The sequence below is a fragment of the Diplotaxodon limnothrissa genome, linkage group LG15, assembly GCF_057381915.1.
Source record: "Diplotaxodon limnothrissa isolate DT_005_m linkage group LG15, D_limnothrissa_male_GT1.1, whole genome shotgun sequence".
In the NCBI taxonomy this organism is placed as follows: domain Eukaryota; kingdom Metazoa; phylum Chordata; class Actinopteri; order Cichliformes; family Cichlidae; genus Diplotaxodon; species Diplotaxodon limnothrissa.
In genome coordinates, this window is record NC_140610.1 from 34,509,000 (window position 1) to 34,527,913 (window position 18,914).

An 18,914-nucleotide genomic window follows, 5' to 3' on the forward strand; every position below is an offset into this window, starting at 1 on the left:
ATTTACAATCCAAAGGTAGATTTGTCAACCGGAGGTTGGACCACAGGACCTCTGCCCCTGACCACCGCCCAACCCACAAAATAGACCAATCCCACTGCAATGTCTCCAGAAACTGCATAGTTGAATGGTGCTGTTTAGCTTGACCGTGTTAAACAAACACTGCCTATCATGAGACATGCAGTCAGACCAGTCAAGTGAGGAACAATGGAACTTGTTCTTACACAAAAGGAAACACTTGAGGCATTAGTGGCCTGCTCTATGGAGGTAAATAGTTTCAGTTCAAGCCTCAAAGTGATGAAAAATATTGTATCTGCTGATCCAGCTTTCACATTAGTATTTGTACATAATATGAGGAGGGATGGGAATGTTGTGCAACAAAAATTTAGAACCGGATGCTCTGAAGTTAATAGTCTCTGAATGATTTTTGTTTGTTTTTTGTCTATTTGAGGTCTTTTGGTGTCTCTTTATTGTGTGTCTTTTTGACTTTTCTCTTTGTGGTCTTTTTTTTTTTGCGAGTTGTGTTCTGTCTGAGTCTGACTGTCTCTGTCGGATCTATTTGCAGTCATTTTGTGTTGTTTGTGTCTCTTGCCATTATGAAACAAGAAACGTTAACTTCAAACACATATTTCTCACGGGCTTAGTGCTGTATATAATAATGACTTGCTTGTTGAGCAGAGTCGGTTGGTGGGCTTCACTTTTTGTCCGTCCTTCTCGGCGTTTCCTCCGCCCTCCTGGTTTATAAAAGAAGCGAGCAGCCCTCAGTCATTGGAGCTGATTCAGTCAGGTGGATTGGGGTGGCTGTGAGATGGCGGAAAGAGGCAGAGAGCAGCCGGGGTTAATCCGTCTTTGTTTTGCTGCCCCGCAGTAGAACTTCTCAGTGTCGAGTCCGGTTCGGAGACACACAGAGAATTCGCTTACGGCGCAAACATGTCCTGGAAACGAGCCAGGAGTGGAGAATCTCCGATAAGCCGACGCGCAAAAGGTAGGAGAGAGACCAGTGTCGCTCGGTGAGGGTGAGCCGGTCAGTGCTGCTCCCATGGAGCCACAGCACACAGACACCTCGCTGGGTTCATGACTGAAGCACTGATGAACTTTTTAGCCAACTTTTTGTGTGGAGCTGAGGAATTTGCTGGAGCGGTCAGATATTATGGACTGTTGGAGTTTTCGGGTGTGAGCCAATAAAAATAATTTCTTCCCAACCCTTTCAGACGTCCCGGAGCCGCTGCAGGAGAGTGCTCCCTCCCCGACCCTGCCTGCGGATCATGTGCTCAGCTCCGGAGCGGTGTTATTCCCTGGTGGCTATTAACCCACATTTGTGTATCATGTGCCTGGTGTATTCATAAATGTTTGAAAGTGTGAGACCTAAGAGAGCTTGTGTGAAGGCTTTAGAACTCCTCCACTCCTGGTGATACTCATTCTTTTTTAAATGTTTCATTTATTTTGGCAAAACTGGCAGCCACATGAAAATGTCCTTAACTCGGACCGGATGTCTAGGCCTCTTTCATTTTATTTTCCTTCTTCATCCCTAAAATTTGCACATAATGGGTTTATCTGGCTTTTTAGGTACTTTTGATCAACATGGTTGCCCTCTGGTTATGTTCCCAGTGGATGGGCAATACAAACTCTCCTCAGACCTCAGCAAAGCTGAAGTGGTGGACTTCATAAATTACTTTCAGTATCAGCACAAGTAGGTGGAATTCAACAAACACGTTTTTTTGCACTGTGTTTGTGTGTACAGTGATGTTTGGACTGTTTCTCTCTGACAGTAAGAAACTGGAAAAGCAGAGCATGGTGTCAGTCGTGGCTGATCTGAGGGATGTCTCACTCTCTACCATCAGTTTCATTGTCGAGACTCTACTGCTGCTTGAGGTATTGTTATGATGAAGTGGAGTGTGTGGCTACATTGTGAGACCTTTTCAAGATGATGGTTTACTTTTTTTAGACTGAAGTTCTATGCTGAAATGCTTTTAGACATGATTTTATTACCCAGCAGGCTGCTGTTGAATTGTGATGAATATGAATTGTATTATTTACTTTTTTGTGAACAAAGTATAAACCCCAAAGTACTCTGAAGAATTTGAGTCCCAAATAATAATGAAATATTGTTTAGACGTCAGCTGTCTAACCTGTGGAAGGACAAATGTAGAAACCCAGAATGAAGGTTTTCATTTAGCGATACATTTTTTACATTTTATGTGTTGTTGCTTTTGGGGAGTCAAATTGGAGAAAATGTTGCATGAATCTAATGCCTGAAGAATTGAAGATGAGGCAAAGGGTTTCAGAGATGTTTGCGTTTACTTAACCAATGAAGCCATTTTAAAAACGCTTGCTGCTGTGTGATTGAGTGCTGTATGAGCAACCATGTGTTTTCATTGAGGAAAACAAAGAATAATTGTTGGTGCAAATTTTTATTTTCCTTTTTTTTAAATTTTTTTTTTATTTTTTTAGCTACAAAAGCGCACAGTCCACACTGTGTACATCCTTCAGCCCAAAAAAAAGGATCTTGAGAAGCTAATGCTGAAGCTGCTGGCTCCATCGAAGGATTATCCTGCTTCTTTCAAAGTGAGTATATCAAACTGTTATGCACAGACTTTGTTGAGATTTAATGTACGTGAGCAGTTCTGATCTCCTTTTATAAACATTTTGTAGAGGGTCCTTCTGAGAGAAATCCCAGAGCTCCAGAACTACATTGATCGAAGCCAGCTACCATGGTCACTGGGTGGATACCTCATGTACCGTCATCAGAGCTGGGTTGCCTTCATTAAGGTAGTGATGCTGCTTTCTGCGAGACCAGTTTCATTTAGAAAGTGTAGAAAAATCACTGTGAAGAGGATACAGAGGGTAAGGGCCTGTGGTCTTGATCACATATCTGTGGTGATATATGGGACAGAGGGAGTGGACTTTAACCAGATGGAAACAATCCCAGAGAGTAAGTGTGCCAGAGGAATGTGATGTGCAGTTGATGAGCCATACAATGAAGATATGAAGGAGTTGCTGTGAACAGCAGCATGCTGAGAAAGGGCACTACAGATGTGATGTTTGCTTTGAGAATATTGATGGAGAAGTTCTGAAGGAGCTTCACTGTGCAATTGTGGATCTACACAAAGTATATGATAAGGTGCCAAGATGTGGTACTGTATTAGGAAGTTAGGAGTGTCAGAAGAGGAATGAAAATCAGATGATTAGAAACGAGTCCATCAGAGAGACGGCTGAGATGGTTTGGACATGTGCAGAGGAGGGATAGTGGGTAAATTATATAGAGGATGATGAAGATCGAACTGCCAAGCAGAAGGAAAAGAGGAAGACCTCAGAAGATTCATGGATGTAATGAGAGGGGTTGGGGTGACAGAAGACAATACTAGTGATAGAATAAAATTGATGCAGGTGACAATTGTGAGCCCAAAAGGGATCAGCTGAAGGAAGAGAGAAACGCCTGTATTAAAATGCTGCTGCTTCTCTGGAGAACAACTTGTCATGCACCAACTGTAGCAAAGGTAGCTACAAATATGGAATTTAACATGAGCTTTTCTACTTGTAATGTGTGCATCTATAAAGAGGTATGAGTAAGATGAAGAAATGAATGTCTGTCCTGCTTGTTATTTAGATGTATGACGATGTAGTCATGTTTCCTTTCCAAAGCTTTTGGTCATAGGAATAAGCTGGAAGAGCAGCTGAAAGTTCAGTGTTTAAGGATACTTTTTTTAATGCGTGATTATGTTGATGATTGTCTGCTCCAACCAACTTTAAGCCAACCATTCTAACTAATTTGTTATATTTGTTTAACACAACCGTTAGTCTGATAGCAAGACTTAAGAATCAGTCTTATGATTAATCGGGGGATTTGTGTGTATGTTGAAATGTTTCTGCTCAAGTGTGACGTGAGAAACGGTCTCTCTGGTAATCCACTAATAACTAACAATAGGTCAGAATCCATTGAATATTTATTGCGAGCATAGATGCAGAGATCTGTTTGAGCAGCCAGCACCTCTTATTGGTCACCACCATGAAGCTTGTGCAAATGCCTTGCATAATGAGCTGATCTTATTAGCCATTGAAAGGAGCCCTCTTTCCATTAATTATCCATTCAGTCATATTCAGCTGGGCCATGACTGTTAACTGTGGCACCTCTTTGCCTGTGGGGAAACCTATTTAGGATACTACTTGGGATACAATCCCCATAGACTGAATTGGGATTTGGTTAACTTAATCGACTGTTGACATAACTAAATCGGGAAAATGAGTAGCCTTAAACTCATGCTCACCTTAAAGCTGTCTAAAATAAACAGTAGTGAAGTCTCATATTGTGAAATCCTGGGTGCACAGATGTATTTTGATGATCTCTGACTCATGCTGCTTCCTGCAGGAGATTGATGCATTTGTCCAGGAGTTTGTGTCTGTAGTCCAGCGGCTGCCTTCATGCATCTCTGCACTGCAGGCTCTGTCCAGGCTGCCACTGCCCACCACCGTCAGCGAGCTCCGGCAATTCTGCTTAGGCACTGAAGCCAAGTTTCAGCAGCTCAGGAGGTTAGAATTGCCCCTTCTTGGTTATGATCTTATCAAGCAGCTGCAGTCTAAAAAAGGGTGTGGCACTTTCTTGTCTGCAATATTTTTGTCAATCAAATATTCACTGAAATATAAACCTTATAGCAGCAGGACGGCAGAGGGGGATGTGCACAGATGCTTGTTTGGTGTAACACTTGTTTTGTCTTGTATTCATGGTATAATATTAGTACCATCAAGAGTAAATAATGTGCTCTAGTTGCTAATTCGGGCCCTATACTAGGAAACTCATTCAACGTGCTGTGGGTATCTTTCTGTTATGTGAAGCGGCTTACTCTAACACTGTCGATCAGGATAAACTGTTTCAGAAAGCTGGTTATCAAGTTAACCCAGGGTTACCCCTGCACGTTCAGATGAAAGAGGTGGTGTTGGCAGCTTCTGACCAATCTAGGGGCGTTTCACAGGTAAACATTAAAGCTTACTGTCCCACATGTATGATGTGATCAGGGAGTTGGGGCTGGAGGAGCTACTGAGGAACTGTGAGAGTTTGGTGGGGAAGCTGCGTTGGCCTGACAGGGAGCCGTGCTTCCAGGATATGGCTGGAACTGCCCTCTTCACTCAGATGGCCTTTGATATGCTCCAGAACCACAGCAGGTACTGCAGGCAGCCAGATCTCTGTGTCAAGTCATGAAAATGGGTTCTTTATCTTAATCCACCAAAAAGTCCATACAGCAGTTTTGTAATGATCCCATTTCACATCAGCTAAAGCAAAATGCCAGTATGACTAAGGATTATCCAAGATTAATGTTTTTTGCTACTCTAAGAAACTGTATCGGACGCTTTTAAGAGTTGATGTGCCATTTAATTACAGGATAACTGCTGCTGTGGAAAAAGTGGAGTTGCTGTGGCAGCAGCTGTTTTCTAAAGCTCGTTTAAGGCTACGTGTGTTCCAGTTGCGTGATAATGCGCTGCAGGTGGGTCTAACAGCGAGTCCACATGTAATGGTTTCCTTTAAAAAAAATTTTAAACCTAGTGGTCTAAACCAAAACCTAAATGACCTGAGTCACTTTACTCGGGCTGTTTTGGTTTGAGCAGAGTGGGGAATGTTTGACCACAAAACTGAGTATCCACAGGACAAATGTGGCTTTGTACATCTGGATAACCTTAAAATATGAACTATTAAATCATTTTCTGATTGTGAATTGTCAAGGGTGCGGTTCTCATCTTTAAAAATGGCCTTGGGCGTGTAGCTAAGTACAGAACTAGATAAAAGTACAGATAATCGTGTTGGTATAAACGGCTCAGTGTTTGTGGAAAACTACTTTGAGTGACCACTTGAAGAAAATTATCAGCTCCCCCAGTAACTGGGGAACAACAACCGATCCGCAAATAAAGGCAACCGGATGTTGGGTTTTCTTGACGCTTGCTTACAGGTTTCTGAGAAGATTGAAACTCTTCTTCAAGAGAAGATCCAGCCCTTCAAAGTAGAGATTGCCAAGGACCCTACAAAAGCTGTGATTCTGGTGTCTGAATTTGAAGCATCCATCCACACTCCTGCTATGGTATGGCTTTAGCTTGCATGTTATGAATCTTACCTTGCAACATAGATCGACCTCGATTAGATTACACCACGGTTTAGTTAAATCCTAGTTGTTTGTAACATTAGTGTTGCTAACTGTGTTACGGATGCTGTTAACTTATGCTTGAAGTAAAGGTTACCTCTCACCTACCAGGCACTTGTTCGCTGGGCTGAAGATGTAATCCAGGCTTCAGCAGAGATTCTCCCCTTGGACAGTCAGCCCACAGGGAGCTGGGCTGCAGATCTGGAGAGGCTGAAGGACAAACTTGACTCTGCCGTGAACTTGATTCTGCAAACTCTCAGAGCAGTTTCCAGCTACCATCGCTACTACAGCAAGGCAAGTTGCGGAAAACTTACAGACGCGGTAATACCAAGTGCTCGTAACTGTGGCATGAACATCAGCAGCGCATTTGATTCATTGGAAGAACTTTTGTTTTGGAACCTAACCATCAACAGCTTTTTGTCTTGCTCTTGTGAGGTAATGCTTGCCACGTTAAACAAAACAACAAAAATACCTTTACTGACTGTAATCACTGACAGTAGTTTTTATTTTTTTCACTCCACATGTGCCAGACATCCTCTTTCAAATCACACTGACCTATCATCCAACTGGCTTACTAACATTTTTCTATCATCCTGTGCTGTCTAATTACAGCCGGTGTGCATTTTTAATTTCAAGGACAAATGCTTTTTAACTACTTAAAGATGATGTTGCTCAAAAATTTGAGTCTTTGTTATTGCCATACCTGGTTACTGTTGTCTAAAATAAATTGGCCCCACCCCCAAGAATAGCAGAAATTATGCCGTTTACCTGTTTAGGCCAGCTGCTGGTACAGTCTGGTCCTTTGCCAGAACTTCCTCCAGGAGCTCCTGTCGGGTGTTCGTGAAGAGGCTTCCTCCATCCAGCTGCAGCAGAAGAACTGGGGGATGATGCCTGGGTGGAGATGGAGGCTGTCCACTTTTCTGAAGAACAATCCCCCTCCAGAAATGGAGGAGCTGCTCCATCTGTCTCATTTGGCAAATGCAATCCCAGATGATGACATCCAGCAGATGGGGAAACAAATGTCTCAAAGGTGATGTGATTGATTCCATTTCAACTGTTGTGTACAAAGTCGTACCTTGAGTGCAAGCAAATAAGGTGTGCGTGTGCATCAATTATCAACTTTCTTGCAGTTTTGTGCAAAAATTTGTTGAAAAGTAGCAGCTTTCTGAGACATCAGACATGTCAACCACTGCCGTTACCAAATGTCATTTATGGGCTGTTAGCAGGAAGCTTGGTCCTCTTCAGGAAAGCAGACTTGGTTAAAAACTGAATATGTATAAGTATGTTGTCCTTTCATAAAAGATCATCCAGTGTGTACTCTTGTAGGAAGGGTAAGGAATGAAGCACTCAAGTGCAGCTCCTCATTTTGAGAATTTGACCTGCTATGATGCTATGAATCAACTTTATTTTTCAATAGTAATTTACTCAAACTTGAATGAAATATTCTAATTTGAGCTGCTGAATTTGTGATTTGCATGAGTTACAAGCCACAAAAAGAGGTGTACCAGAGATGAAATCAATTTCTATCAAAGTTTAACCTTTTTAATTAAATGATGAGAAACAAACATTCATCCATTTTGTTTAGTTTTTTATTTTTTTGTTGACACTTGAGTGACTTTTTGAAAGATGAAATGTCTTCACTTGGACTCAGAATCGCCAAAATGAGTCTTTGCTGGGTGAAATATCACATCTATAAGTTGTGTCCGTTGTGTGATCTATATTTTTATCTTCAGTTGAACAACTGATTCAGCAATCAAATGCAAGTTTGACAGATGATGGCAATTTAAATGGTTTTACTCCAGTGTTGTTGTTGTCGTCGTCTGTATTCATTGGTCCACTGGATTCTTTATTTATTCATGCTGTCACTGAATCATATAATTTATTTTCTCCTTTAGCAGATGGAGTAATATTTGGAATAGGTTTAATCGGCTGATCAGCGTTTGTAGCTTATGGCTGCTCAATTAGTTTTGATCCCATCACCCATTCAACCCAAATATTCAGTATGTCAAATAACATTTGACAGTTTGGCTGAGCAGCCAGCCACACCAGTTTACCACATTAATTTTTTTTTTCTGGTGCCATTATTTCATTTTCTATTTATTTTTTATTCGCCAGGTGCTTGACACTGAGGAAACTTCTAAGCTCTTCAGGACCAGTGGCTGTCGAACAACTCCAGATGGCCCTACAGTGGCAGTATGAGTTACTGAGGGGCAACCATGTGAATCTCTTATCTGCTGATTCTACCACGTCAAAACCTGTGCCACACCATGTTTCAGAGTCAAACCTCGCTAAATGTAAAGGTGGTAAAGAAGTTGCCCATGTCTTTGGAACATCTCCCTTGTCCGGAGGTTCAGGGTTGGTGTCAGCTACGGGCAAACCGTCCTCCCCGTTTGCTGCAACCAGAGACTTTGCAATACCTGCCTCAAGCCCGCCTCAAATCCATGACATTATTTCCAGTGTTTCAGATAGGGCTCACAGAGAGGAGCATGACTTGGGCTCTATAGGAAGCTCTCCTAAAGCTGATTTGCTGAATCAGTTTGAGATCAAAGTAAAGCGCATAGCTGCTGTGTCCAGTAACCCTTGGCTTAGCTTGCCGGTAGAGGATTTGGAAAACTCTTACACTGTCAGCAGTACACAAAATCCAGCACCTCAAAAAGTTGATCACGATTCTTCAGATGAGCATGTCAGTGGCACCCAGGCTAGCAGGTCTCAAATTCAGCCTACACCGGAGGTTTTAAGGAGCACAGAACCCAAAGGATCACAGAGCAGGGACTGGATATTACATCCACAAAGTTGTGTGGAACATCCTGAACTAAGTCCCATTTGCAGTGTTCTCTCCAGCACCGTTATTGAAGGAAGAGACAAGTCCATCTGTTCCACAGAGGGGGTTCCCACTCTACTCTGGGATTCTTATGACCTTCATGACCAAAATCAAGATGATGACGATGATGATGATGATGGGTAATTTGTTTGGCTTCAAATGTCGATCAGTATGTTGCTTCTCCTACAGTGTGCTATTCTCAAAGAAATTTCAGCAGTGGTATTGAAATTTCAGTTGTTACACAGATCCTACACGAGTAATCTTTTTTAATTTATATTTTTTATTGTTGGTCACAAGTGACAAAATAATTAGATTTGTCACATAAGGGGACTCTGATTTATTGCAATTTATGATGAGGACTGATCAGGCATGATCACCTGCCAAACTGCATTCTGAACCAGTAAAATTCCTCCAGTGGCACCTACTGTTACATTTCATCATAACATACAGACACTGTATTGTCTACTTTGATTCCTTATGGCAGCAAATTAATGAGGGTCAGATGAAAGAGTTGAAGGAAGGATGGTAAACTGGGAAAAGGCAAATTGAAGAATTGCCTAATGCTTTATTTTATTTCCCCTCGCAACTTTTCAGCGAGTTGTCCATGAAGGACTGGGATGTGAAGGAAGAGGAAGGTCTGAGGGAAGTGGAGAATATCTTGGACAAGGCTGATGAAATATTAGAGGTGAGAGGGGGATCGTTTGAGAAATGAAGACAGTGCTGGTTGTTGTGACTTCTGGACAGAACGGATTCCCTTTCAGTCGATTCACTCGGTACAACGCATAAGTATGGGATATCACGCCCTCGCGTGTCCAGTGTACCGAGTGAATCGACTGAAAGGGAACAGAAGTTATAGACATAACTATTCGTTTTTATTTTGCAGGAGGAGGAAAATGTTCTGGCTCAGGAAGCTGTGCTAGATGCACTGCTGAGGACAGAGGACAGGCAGGGTGTCTGGCGATTGTGTGATGGTGAGGACCAGCTTGATACGGTGGGTGAAGCATCTAGCAGGTCAGTTCTTTGTTACAGATTCTATTAATTTTCGATATCGGTTTGTTTCAGTTACTCTATGCCTCTATGGCACGGAAAAAGAGGTAAGTTACACAAGGCACAGGTCCAGGGATGTCTTTGGACTGTAAGAGGAAGATGGACAAAATGTGAAACTGATGTGTGGTTTATAAACTATTGGGGGAAACCTGGTCTTGTTAGGAGAGACGGGATTTATCCCACTTTGGGAGCAACTCTCCTTTCTGGGAAATCTGGCTAAATTTATTAAACGATCCAAACGGGAACCCAAGTTGCCGTCTTACACGCCTCTCTGCAGCGTCTCCTCTTCTGTCATTCCCACAGACCGTCTACATTCAGATGATCAAAACACACTTGCAGTTTGTTTTTTAGGATTTTATATCAAAGGACTAAATAAGATCCTCTGAAAAAGAGCAGAGTTTATTGAACAGTCATGCAAAAACAAAGGAGCACATAACTACACACAGAATAACGAGACAAAGCAACCCTAGGGTTTAGAGCCTTAAGCATATGCACACGTAGCAGAAAGCTAGAGAAAAAGACAGAAAAAAGAGTGACAGACTAAAGTAAGAACTCCTGGATCCTCTTTAGGGTGAGGAGCCTCTGACTACTCCTCTATGAAGTATAACCCATGAGTTGTACAGCTTTCAGGGTATTCTTTTCAGGTTTATATTTATACTCTCCTTTTTGACAGATCTGTTATGCCAGCCTTTTATAGTAAGAAGTAATTAATCTACTTGATATTTTTATTACCCAAAAATAAAAATTTATTTCAGTAATTATTGGTTTTCTCCAACTTCAGCCATGATTCATAGTAATCACCAGGTGGACCCCTGGATTTTTAACCATTAGAGGAAAATTTAATTGGTCATTCCCAGATGTCATGAAGTACAAGGACTTTGGAAACTGCTGTATAGTCAGCTCAATTATTGACTCAACTTCAATAATTTTATTTCCTATGATTTGCATTTGCCATTCTTTCACATATAGTGTAATATTACTTTGTCCTGGCATGTATTTAGTTGGCAGGTAACGGTAAATAATTTTGCTCTTCACCAAGAAGATTGTCCGGCCATCAGTTTACGCCCTGAAGTTAAAGTGCTTTGGTTAAATGATCTGAATTTGTCTGGCAAGTCTACGTCTGCAAGTCAAGTCGGCTTTATTTGTATAGCACATTTAAAGGACCTCAAGTGTCGGCCAAAAATGAATGAATAAATAGGCTTTTCTCATAAAACAAAATTCCCCAGTAACATGAAAGACTCCGTGCCAGTTCTCCCAAACACTTTACTGCAGTTGTTACAGCCAGTGGCACAATGATTATTAGGTATGTGAGGCAAATACTTTTTTACACAGAGCCAGGTGGACAACTGTCATCTTTTGTAGCCCGGTTGTATTGAGCTTGTTTCAAGTAGTGAAACAAGCTTGTTTCCAGTTTTGGCTAAAATATTTTTCTTATGTAATTTGCAAAGTACTGTGCTATGTTGAAATGGCTAAACCCTCATCATCAGAGGCTGACAGACATGCTGGGGTTTGTCTTATAAAATGTCTGACTCAAATAGATGTTGATTCAAATAACTTTTCATATTAAATACAAATGTCAGTAATCTTTAGCTTGTTAATGTCTAACTCACTCCTTATAATTATTGTGCTGATGGTTGTTCTGAAAATAATTCCAGAATAGAGTAGATATCAGCCCCTGTTAAGGCCTGATATCAATCTGAGTCTTACCTGTTCAAACCTTTAAACCATGTTTAATTTACTGCTGGTTCCAAAAAATGGGTAGATGATGGCCAGAATGGAAAAACTCAGTTTGCCTGAAGGGAAGCCTACAAACCAGTGGGTAATGTGACAGTAGGTTTGTCAGCTTGTTTTATAGTCCCTTGGTATTCACTATATTTTTCCTTATTCTTTTAAGATGTCGTCCTACGAGCTGGCTGAAGCTGGTGTTCTTTGTTTCGATGACTGCGTTGACTCTGCAGAATCTGACGGTTTCATTGACCTTGTGTCGGCTGGGTCTGCACGTGAAACTAAAGCTAATGCGGATGGGCTTTACAGTGAAGCTCCAACGGTATCTGACAGCAAGCCAGACCTGCTGATGGAACTGAGAAAGGTTCATATCCTGGACGGGTTAATCATGGAAGAGAACTTGCAGATCAACAAGTTTCGATGCAGTAAAGAGAAACTCAACACTGAGCTCTGGGAGAGCAAACCTGTGGGTACAAATGTGTTACGGACTTCACGCAATGAGAGGGAGGCTTCACATTTGCAGCTGGAAAAGGAGAAGAGGGAGGTGGAGGAGCTGGAGAAACAGAATGAGGATATTGATGAAAGGTTTAAAAAATGTTCTATAACTGAAAGGCCTAGAAAAGAACATGATGATCGAGTGCTCTGTGATCTCTTTCCCAATGGTTCTGGAAGATCAGTCGCCAGCCTTGCCATGGATGGGTCTGTGAATACACGTGTGACTAAAATTATTCAAGATGTTTCAGACCTTAAGGTAACCAAAGGGGCTTCACCACAAGATGTGGCTCAACTGCCACTTTCCCAGTGTCAAGATGCTAGTGGTTGTACAACTGGTCTGTCAGTATATTACAAAATTACCTTGAACAATGTATTTGATTTACAGGAACCCTCAGAAGAGGCAGGTGTCCAATCGCAATACATCGATGGGAATGAATTGGCCAGGTCTGCTAGTTTATGCAGTCCAGAAGCATCTTTAATCCCTGAAATGAGGGTAGATGATGGCACCTTTGACCCAGGTGGAAAATCACTCCTTCCCCCTGTAGCTAAGCCAAGAAAGTCTTTGCTTCCTGTGAATGAAGCCCGTGCTGAACTCGAAGCTCCTCACTCCACAGAGGAGTCCTTAGATCATTATTTTGTAGGTGAAGGCCAACTTCATCTACAAAATGAAGTACTTGAAGAGCTGCCAGAGAATGTGCCTCCAGACACCAGCCACAGCTTGGTTTCCAGTCCAAATGTAACACAACATGAAAACGATAACCATGTACCCCCAGAGAACTGTTGGGCATCATTACAGCGCTCGTCTGAAATAATGACTAAAAATGAAAAGATGCCCACATCTTTACTCAAACTACATGTGCAGTCAGCAGAGGAAATCCACACTTCACCTCCTGCAGATGACCACCAACTCGAACAGTCTGTATCCCAAGTGACTGCTGATCAGCCTCTAGAGTTTGACTCGGGTGGAAGAGACGAACCAAATGAAAAGCTACTAGATGGCGTTCAGAGCTCTGAGGCTCTGAGAATCTCTGGGTCACCTGAAAGTCAGATCCAGTTTTATAGCCCCATGACGGAGGTACGTGGGCACATCCTACTTCAGCTGTCACCTTTTTGTCTTCATTTAGAACATCAAGTATATCTCGTATTTAAAAGCCTAACATCAACATTAGTTTTTAGTTCTTATGAAAGCTTTCTCCCAACCCCAGGCTTTTAAATTGCTGTGTGCCATGTGTAACTGAGCGCACATACTTTGAATGTATGACTAAAATGGGGCTTATAGACTAAAGCGCTGGCCAGACTTGAAAACAAATAAAGTTGTAGTCACAATATAAACTTAAAAGATCATTTCAGTGCTTTTGAACCTCTGGAATTTTATTTTTTTTTAAAAAAGGAAAGAAAAAAAAACAGCTTGTGTCTGTATCTCTAGATTGCAGATTTCAAGAGTCCAATTGTACTGGATTCAGGCTCTGGTTTGATAAAGGCAGGATTTGCAGATCAAGACCTACCAACCATTATATTCCCCACAATAATTGGGGTGCCAAAGTATGAGGTAAGTGCATTCGTTGTTAGAAGCTTTGATTTTAACTCGTGTCCCTTAGGTTGGCCCCTACATGTTTAAACATATTTATGGAGCGTTTCTTTTCAAAATATTTTCAGTAAATGTATTCTATAAATTGCCTTGGTCTTTGCATCCTTTGTCTGTTCATTGCAGCAGCCTCATGATGTGTGTTTATAGTTGGTTGGCATCTGCCTACAGCTACTTTGAGCTATAAGGAAAACTATGGGGATTTAAAGTGTGGGTATAAATATACTTTTTTTTTTTTGTGTGTCCTGTCTTTGCAGGAAGTACTGAATGGTAACCTTGAAAGAGAGGCCTACATTGGTCACGATGCAGAACACATGAGAGGGGTTCTGACTCTGAAGCACCCCATAAAGAATGGAATCATTCACAACTGGGATGAAATGGAAAAGGTGAGACTCGTGTTTGCATAACAACTAGAAAATGAAAAACTCATGTCGGAATCATTCCCCTTTAGTACTTAAATGTTACGTATATTGATGTGTCGTCTGGAACTCGATTACTGACTACAGGTTACAGCTGTTCCACAGACCCAGCTGGCTGAAGATGTTGGATGTCTTTTCCAGCAATATGAGGCTTAGTTTGAAAGAGGCACGACCCAAAGCCTTTTTGTTTGTAGTACTTGACATGTGAGGAAAATGTGTACATTCAGTTTAAAAACATGTTATTGTGGTCCTGCTGTGCATATATCCATAAATGGACTAGAAAACTTTACACTTAATATGCTGTTTTATTTTGCTACTGCACTGGTTTTAATATTTTTACCCCTAAGCCATAAAAGGCTGAGGGGGTATTGTTGTCATCGTGTCAGGCCTGCGGGTGGCGTGTACACCCAGCTTTGTGAACACAGTAACCTGAGAATGAGGTAACATGAGGTGCAGCTGGTAGGAGGCTGAGCAGTAGTGATGGTGGCCGTCAGTATTTTTATCTGCTGTGTTAAACAAAGCGAGTTTACACGTAATAATGAAATGTGCTGTATAAATAAAATTGCTATTGGCATGTGGGAGAGTCTGTACAGCCTTAAAGGCTGCAAAAGTTTCATTTTATACTTGATCGTTACAGGTACATTTGCTCATCTATCATACAGTCTCTGCTGCTTGAAACTTGCTGGCAAAGTGGAAAGGCACAAATGGTTTTCTTATGTTCAAGTCTCAAATATAACAAATCCGTTCAGCAAATACCCTGGTTTTATCCCATCATTGGTCACACAGTGTATATGTGTTGATGCTGTCAAAAGCCTCACTTCATAGGAATATGTTCCTGAGGCTTAGAGGGCAGCTGCAGACCTATTTGTCCCTGTGGATTACCGGTAGTCTAGTTTGAATGTCTGTGTTTTGAGAACTCACCCACTTTGCAACTTCCCCACCCATTAACATGCTTCCCTCAAGAGAAATAAAGTATTGGTGGTTGTCCACAAGCTCATTTACTCTTGGTGCTTGACTTTTTGTCTCTTAGATCTGGCATCATACGTTCCAGCAGCTGCGTGTGGAACCAGAAGATCACCCGGTTCTTTTGACGGAAGCGGCCATGAACCCTCTGAAGAATCGGCAGCACGCGGTTGAGATCATGTTTGAGTGTTTCAACGTGCCTTTCACCTATGTAGCCATGCAAGCAGTGCTCGCGCTCTACGCAGCGGGAAGAACCACTGGTACTGTAGTCGCTCGTCTTCCCGCACTGATTGATGCACACGGATGATGGCTTGTCTGAAGACTTTGTTCAGCTTGGTGTATTTAAACCACTCAAATCTGATCCTATGATCCTACTTGTGCGTATTTGATATAGGTGTGGTGTTTGACTCTGGGGATGGAGTGAGCCACAGTGTGCCTGTGTTTGAGGGATACTGTCTACCTCATGCTGTGCAACGCTTTCCCCTGGCTGGATTAGATGTTACACTGCATCTTAAAAAGGTATTTAGCACTTCTGTTAATGCTCCAGTGTAGGAGCTATGTTATTGATTGCTTGGAAGGCATAATCCCTGGATGGTTCCTAACTTAGTTTAAAGACGAGGCAAAACCAGCTTGCTGTGCTTGTTCTTTAAGCTTCTCCGGGAACAGGGAGTGTGCATGCGTACCACAGCAGAGGAGGAGATAGTGAGGGAGATGAAGGAGAAGTGCTGCTGTGTCTCTCTCAACTATGAAGATGAGCTAAATCGGGGGCAGTCATCCTGCAGAGAGATGCATTACACCATGCCAGATGGGCAGATTATTACCCTCAGCACAGAGAGGTTCAGGTAATGTTGGGGGGCTGCTTCCTGCTTTTTACCAACACTTAAGTTTTAGAAATGATCTTGTGGTCACCTTGCTTGTTGTATAGCACAGACTCTTTAGCAGAGTGTACCCCCTGTTCATCTAGGGCACCTGAGATTCTGTTCAAACCTGAGCTGATTGGACGGGACCATTATGGGATGCACGAAAGCATCTACAGGTCAATCCTCAGCACAGACATTGACCTGAGGCGCTGCTTCCTGGGAAACATTGTACTTTCAGGTAACATTTGGTTCTTGGTAAGGTGTTGCACTACAATCTGAAGTACAATGGTTTTCCAAATTCTGCTTCCATTTGTTTTGTCCTCTCTTCCTGAAGGTGGGAACACTCTGCTGCCCGGCCTGCCTGAGCGACTGCAGGATGAAATCAAAGGCCTGCTGCCCTCAGACATGGGGGGCAGTGTTTGTGTAACCAGCCCCAAAGATAGAGACTTCTCAGTGTGGAGAGGAGGAGCAGTGTTGGCAAATATGCCTACCTTTACCTCTGCATGGATCAGTCGGGACGAATACGAGGAGTATGGACCGCAGATAGTCTTCAGGAAGTGCTTCTGAATCGACTGAAAGGTTGATGGCTCATTTCATCAACAGTGCTGCTGGCTGCTGAGCCAGCGGGACTCAGCTGTTGTCCCTCTCTGTGGAATCTTTTGTGTTTTTCTTAATTTTCTCTCCCCTGTTCTTTAGTGGAGGTTTCCTGCTTACACCTTATGCACTTCCTATACAGCCCACTAACACGGCAATAAGGAAGTTGATCAAAACGTTCCAATCATTACTATTGTCGTTGCTATCACTATAAAACCTCTAAGTGTGCCTTAAATTCTAAATTTCTGTGTCCCAAGAACTTAAGCCTAAATATATTCATGTTCTGTGATTAAGGGGCTGAAACTGAAGCTGCCCTTTAATTCATGTCTGTCTTTGTTTCAAGAATATGCAATTGAGAAACATGAAGAAATTTTGATGTGTCAGCTTTAAATTGTGCATTAATCTGATATTGTCAAAAACCTTATGTAATGTTTTTGCTTTTATGTGAAACATGATACTTGCTTTTACACATGGTAGTCCAGCTGTAATCTGCTGTGGTTCTTTATGCACTGAATGTTGAGTATTAAGGGCTCTGCAGAATTTATTCTTAAATCTTCTGCAATAATGGATTTGTCACAATGCAACTTTCAATGATTCCTTTAGTTAATACCACATTTTCGTTGTAATATGACTCAGATTGTCATCATAACACATGACAGAATATATTTGTTTTTAATTTCTTTTTCTGTGCAGAATCCCTTGAATGGAGTGGCTCCTAATACTCATCAGATGGGTGCAGTGTACATGAGTTTTTCCTGAGGTCATTGTTGGTTCTTAGACCTCGTTGCACGTGTTGCTCTGGTACATTGTGAACTCTGTATAATTTTTCAGTGTGGAGGTTGTTTTTTTTTTTTTTTTTTTTTTTTTTTTGTGTAGGGGACCATTGTGTGTTTTACATGCATTCTTGCACAAGTTATCCTTTTTGTGGACTCTGTTCCAGTGATGCCAAACTGCTCAATTCCTGTTAAATTCTGAAGAAAAACAAACAGTGGCAGCCCGTGCTGTTAGACTTGGTGAACATTTAAAGATTTTTATTATTTATTCTGTGCATGAAATTCAGTTGCATGAGTTTGAATTCCACGTGTGTGTCTATGTTGTTTTGGACTTGTGTGTGTACTTTGCATGAATTTTGTATTTTTAAGTGTCTGTCTAAAAGCAGAGGGTTTGTCATGTGGCCTAGAGCTCTGCTCTTATGGGGAAATTACTGAGCGGTGACAGCAGAAGCTGCCGTTTCAGGCAAGTTTGAAGTGAACAGGCTCATGGATTGTGTGGTTCTTCTAATTGTAGTTAAACGGCTGGGCCGAGTCCAGCAGTGTTTTTCCTGAACCATGTCATTTTTTTTTTTTTTAAAATAAATATTCCAATCATCATCCTGCTGTGCTGACTTTGTTTCAGTTGTAGACGTCCCTGAATGTTGAGACTAAAACGGAAATGGATCTGCTTTTTCATATTTGCCTAAATGTAACCAGTGTGTTCCTGTGTTGTATGATGAAAGGTAAGGCAAGTTTATTTATATAGCACAATTCAACAACACGGTGATTCAAAGTGCTTTAGAAAAAAAAAAAAAAGGAACAGTAGATAAAATCAGTAGTTAAAATGTAAGTTTAAGAATTTAGGCTTAAAAGTAAAACTGGATTTGGTGCTTTATTCAAATGCAGCTGGGAATAGGTGAGTCTTAAACCTGGATTTAAATAAACTGAGTGTTTCAGCTGATCTGAGGCTTTCTGGGAGTTTGTTCCAGATATATGGAGCATAAAAGCTGAATGCAGCTTCTCAGTGTCTGTTTCGGACTCGGAACTGATTTAAAAAAAAAAAAACAAAAAAAAAACTGGCTCCAGATGACCTGGGGGATCTGGAAGGTTCATACTCGGTCAAGCCTACTAAAGATGAATGCATGGACTAATTTTTCCAGGTCCTGTTGAGACATCAGACCTTTTATCCTTGAAATATTCTTGAGGTGATAGTAAGCTGATTTTGTTATTGCCTTAATGTGTTTTTCTAAGTTTAGGTCTGCGTCCACTTCAGTTTTGTTTAGCTGGAGAAAATTGTGGCACAGCCAGTCATTAATTTCCTCAATGCATTTATCAAGAGCCTGTACAGGGCCTCAGTAATATATCTGTGCTTATCTGCATAGCTATGATAGTTTATTTTGTTCTTTATAATCTGTTCCAGTGGGAGCATGTAAATGTTAAACAGAAGGTCCCATGATGGAACCTTGGGGAACTCCACATGTGATACTTGTCTGCTCAGATGTGAAGTTACCTATTGATACAAAGTATTTCC

The 18,914-nt window shown here is 41.6% G+C and overlaps 1 protein-coding gene across 2 annotated transcripts; it reads left to right on the plus strand.

The window, feature by feature from the left end:
* Positions 1–927: 927 nt before the first annotated feature.
* On the plus strand, positions 928–16,604 carry LOC146617832 (uncharacterized). 2 transcript variants are annotated; one of them, XM_085371956.1, is made up of 24 exons: positions 928–982; positions 1,209–1,295; positions 1,564–1,687; positions 1,767–1,869; positions 2,449–2,562; positions 2,650–2,766; positions 4,364–4,524; positions 5,008–5,154; positions 5,372–5,474; positions 5,934–6,062; positions 6,234–6,416; positions 6,899–7,152; positions 8,238–9,083; positions 9,538–9,628; positions 9,827–9,934; positions 11,885–12,466; positions 12,596–13,285; positions 13,637–13,759; positions 14,053–14,181; positions 15,245–15,437; positions 15,572–15,696; positions 15,829–16,019; positions 16,142–16,275; positions 16,372–16,604. In XM_085371956.1, exons 1-24 carry the CDS (start codon positions 928–930, stop codon positions 16,602–16,604), a joined length of 5,022 nt encoding a protein of 1,673 aa, XP_085228082.1. The 2 variants fall into 2 exon arrangements, with proteins under 2 accessions (XP_085228082.1, XP_085228081.1); XM_085371955.1 differs by having other exon boundaries at positions 11,885–13,285.
* Positions 16,605–18,914: the final 2,310 nt, after the last annotated feature.

Excerpts from the sequence above, each read along its gene's own strand:
- LOC146617832 (XM_085371955.1), top strand. The coding sequence starts at position 928 with ATGTCCTGGAAACGAGCCAGGAGTGGAGAATCTCCGATAAGCCGACGC. Across the intron at positions 1,296-1,563 it reads CGGAGCGGTGTTATTCCCTG|GTACTTTTGATCAACATGGT; the intron begins GTGGCTATTAAC and ends CTGGCTTTTTAG. Across the intron at positions 1,870-2,448 it reads AGACTCTACTGCTGCTTGAG|CTACAAAAGCGCACAGTCCA; the intron begins GTATTGTTATGA and ends TTATTTTTTTAG.